At 60.9% G+C, this 3,419-nt stretch overlaps 3 protein-coding genes across 3 annotated transcripts in view; 1 reads left to right on the top strand and 2 right to left on the bottom strand.

Moving 5' to 3' along the window:
- Positions 1–360: 360 nt before the first annotated feature.
- On the bottom strand, positions 361–1,096 carry EMH_0063000 (uncharacterized protein; the record flags this gene model as incomplete). The annotated part of the gene is made up of 2 exons (XM_013498094.1): positions 361–664; positions 1,020–1,096. 2 exons carry the CDS (start codon positions 1,094–1,096, stop codon positions 361–363), a joined length of 381 nt encoding a protein of 126 aa, XP_013353548.1.
- A 194-nt stretch (positions 1,097–1,290) lies between these two features.
- On the top strand, positions 1,291–1,614 carry EMH_0062990 (uncharacterized protein; the record flags this gene model as incomplete). The annotated part of the gene is made up of 1 exon (XM_013498093.1): positions 1,291–1,614. One exon carries the CDS (start codon positions 1,291–1,293, stop codon positions 1,612–1,614), a length of 324 nt encoding a protein of 107 aa, XP_013353547.1.
- Positions 1,615–2,103: 489 nt separating this feature from the next.
- Positions 2,104–3,419, bottom strand: part of EMH_0062980 (uncharacterized protein) — a gene marked incomplete at both ends in the record, with an annotated part of 3,616 nt that continues 2,300 nt past the window's right edge. Inside the window, 3 exons of the mRNA XM_013498092.1 lie at positions 2,104–2,802; positions 2,929–2,978; positions 3,113–3,332. Coding sequence (XP_013353546.1) covers positions 2,104–2,802; positions 2,929–2,978; positions 3,113–3,332 — 969 coding nt within the window. The remainder of the gene's footprint in view (positions 2,803–2,928; positions 2,979–3,112; positions 3,333–3,419) is intronic.

Below are 3,419 nucleotides of genomic sequence, written 5' to 3'. Positions count from 1 at the left end.
GGTTGTTTGCCCACGAAAAAGACTACCGACCGCTAGCTGTTGTCTGTTGCTGCTGCTGCTGCTGCTGCAGTAGCAGCAGCAGCAGCTGCTGCTGCAGCAGGAAGCAGCTTCAAAACGAAGAGAAGGGGGCCCCCGCGAAAGGAGAGAGGAGATGATAGGGGCCCCCCCCCATGTAGGGGGCCCCACATATCTGCATAAGAGGCAGCGTATAAGAGCAGAGAGAAAGCCAGAGAGAAAAAAAAAGAGAAAGAAGAGACAAAAAGAAAAAGAGAGAGAGAAAGAAAGAGAAAAAGACAAAGAGAAAGAAAGAGAGAAAGGAGTTTATATATTTATATTTTATTTTTATTTTATTTTTTTTATTTACTGCTGCTGAGCCACAGGCTCAGCTCGCTTGCTCTGTAGTCTCCTTCTTAGGTCCCCTAAACGGGAGTGTAGAGGCAGGGAGGAGGGGGGCCCCCTTTCTGACGAAGCAGAGGGGCCCCTCTCTCTGCTGTCGCTACGGATGAAGGGTACAGCACCCTCTTTATCTCCTGCTGCTGCTGCTGCTGCTCCTGCTGCTCCTCCTGCTGCTGCTGCTGCTTTGTCTGCTGCTGCAGCAACAGGAGATCCACGGGGAGAACCCACAGAGCTACCCCGCTCCCCCGTATTCTCTTCGCTTAAAGACCTGCAACGCAGCAGCAGCAGCAGCAGCAGCAGCAGCAGCAGCAGCAGCAGCAGCAGCAGCAGCAGCAGCAGCAGCAGCAACAGCAGCAGCAGCAGCAGCAGCAGCAACAGCAAGAAGTATAACATGAGTTTTATGCTGAAAAAATAAAAGAGATAGAGCCCTCACCCTACATACAAACCCATCCCCTGTACCCTTGGGGGCCCCCCTAGGGGGCCCCCCGATATAACTGGGGGGCCCCCAGGGTACTGGGTGTTAGGGTTTACCTGCTTTGGCTTTTGTATCGATCAACAGCTGGCCCCGGGGGCCCCCGCTGCTGCTGCGGGCGGCGAGGCAGAGGGTGGGGCCCCTTCCGTACCCCCCGAAGGTCTCGTTCATAGGGTCGGGGGGCCCCCACCCCCATGGGCAGGGGGCCCCTCGCCCTCCACTCTGCATCTCTATCGCGGTACCCTAAACTTGAAACAGGGGGGCCCCTAGGATAGGGCCCCATGCCGACAGGAGACATACGCCTACTGCATGCAACACACAAAGATAAACACAAACACGATCCTGCTGCTGCTGCTGCTGCTGCTGTTGCTGCTGCTTCTGTTGCTGCAGCAGAAGAAGACAACTACTCCACACAGGTACATATGGGTGATCCCAAGCAGCAGCAGCAGAAGCAGCAGCAGAAGCAGCAGCACCAGCACCAGCAGCAGCAGCAGCAGCAGCAGCAGCAGCATCAGCAGCAGCAGGAGCATCACAGCGAGCTCACGGGAACCGTCTGGGTGGGGATCGAGAGGAGGAGTCTGGGGATCGTCTCCAGGAGCGCAGCTCCCCTCTGCGTGGGGTCGGGGATCGTCTCCTCACGTTCACGGGGCTGGGGCTGCGGCCCCTCTTTATACAGAGAGGTTCAGCCGGGGGGCCCCCCCCCCGCCCCCTACCCCCACCAGCAGGCGATCCCGATCGATCCCTAGCAGCTGAGTATGCATGCAGCGGCGGGGGGGGCCCCCCCCGTCGAGGAGAGGGGCCCTTTAGATAAGGGAGGGGCCCCCGGTGTGCACGCGCAGAGGGAGAGGCACCAGGGGGGCCCCCCCAGTCCCTTGGGGGGGGGCCCCCAGGGGATCGGGATCGTCTCCTCCGCGGTGGTGATGCTGACGGCTGGTTGCGTCTGTATACGGGTGAGGCGGAGCGGCTGCTGCTGCTGCGGGGGCCCCTGCGGGGCCCCCTGCTGTGCTGCTGTCTCTTTGGTGATGCTGCTGGGGACTGAGAGGGGCCCCCTGCTGATGGGGATCGTCTCCCCTGGCTCCATGGGGATCGGGATCGTCTCCTCCGTGCGGGCGAAGCAGAAGCAGAGCCGTCGTGGTGGCGTTTAGGAGATATACTGCTTCTTTTTCTATTCCTTGCTGCTGCTGCTGCTGCTGCTGCTGCTGCTGCTGCTCCTGCTGCTGCTGCTGCTGCTGGTCCTAGAGAATCTCGTTCACGAGCTCCACCGCTGCTGCGGGATCGGGATCGAGAACGAGGGGCACCCCGCATCCGCCCTGTTGCTGCTGCTGCTGCTGCTCCTGCTGCTGCTGCTGCTGCTGCTGCACCACCGCCACGCGGCGGGGATCGACTGTGGGGTCGCATCCGCCTGTCTCCTGGGGACCCTGACGAGCGTCTAGCTGGGGAGGAGCGATCCCCCGGGCCCCCTGGGGATCGTCTCTGCTGCTGCTGCAGCGGGGATCGTCTCTGTTGCTGCTGCAGCGGGGATCGTCTCTGCTGCTGCTGCTGCAGCGGGGATCGTCCCCTTTCTTGCGGGGGGGAGGAGGATCGTCTCCTTGGGGACTCAGAGCTTCTGCTGTTCTGCCCTGGGGATCGTCTCTGCTGCTGCAGCGGGGATCGTCTCTGCTGCTGCTGCAGCGGGGATCGTCTCTGCTGCTGCTGCTGCAGCGGGGATCGTCTCTGCTGCTGCTGCACTGGGGATCGTCTCTGCTGCTGCTGCAGCGGGGATCGTCTCTGCTGCAGCGGGGATCGTCTCTGCTGCTGCTGCAGCGGGGATCGTCTCTGCTGCAGCGGGGAGGAGTTTCTGTTTGAGTGGGATCGTCTCCTTGCTGTTGGGGATCGTCTGTGTGGGGTTTGGGATCGTCTGTGTGGCGACGTCTCCCCGCGCCCCTCCTCCTCCTCTGCCTCAGCAGTAACAACACTACGCAGCTTCTCCTTTAGTGCTGCTGCTGCTCCGGGGGCCCCCATCGGCCTCAGCAGGGGCCTCCTCTCTTCTGCTGCTGCTGTGGGGCCCCGCTGCCCCTCACCCGCGGGAGAGACAGAACGGCTGGGAGCGCTGGGGGAGCGGGAGACGCCTCTGCAGCAAAAAACAAATACACACAATAACCCTGCTGCTGCTGCTGCTGCTGCAGTTGCTGTTGCTGCTGTTGCTGCTGGTGCTGCTGCTGGTGCTGCTGTTGCTGCTGCTGTGCTGCAACGAGCAGGGCTCACTGCTTTCTGTCTTTTTGTCTTCTGTCTTTGCTTTTGCTTCTGCGTCTGCTGCTGTTGCTTCTGCTTCTGCTGTAGGAGCGTCTCCTGTTGTGCTGCTGCTGCTGCTGCTGCTGCTGCTGCTGCTGCTGCTTGTTGTCGGGTTCGTTCTCTCGTGATCGCTCTGCTGCTCTCTCTCCTCTCTCCCGCCGAAGACGCCGCTCAATTGCTTCTTTTGCTGCAGCTGCAGAGAAACAGCAGCAGCAGCAGCAGCAGCAGCAGCAGCAGCAGCAACAGCAGCAGCCGCAGATTGATACAAACAGAAGCAAAT

This window comes from Eimeria mitis, genomic scaffold (genome assembly GCF_000499745.2).
Source record: "Eimeria mitis Houghton genomic scaffold, Emh_scaff3178, whole genome shotgun sequence".
NCBI lineage: Eukaryota > Apicomplexa > Conoidasida > Eucoccidiorida > Eimeriidae > Eimeria > Eimeria mitis.
This window is presented reverse-complemented; position numbering and strand designations above follow the sequence as displayed.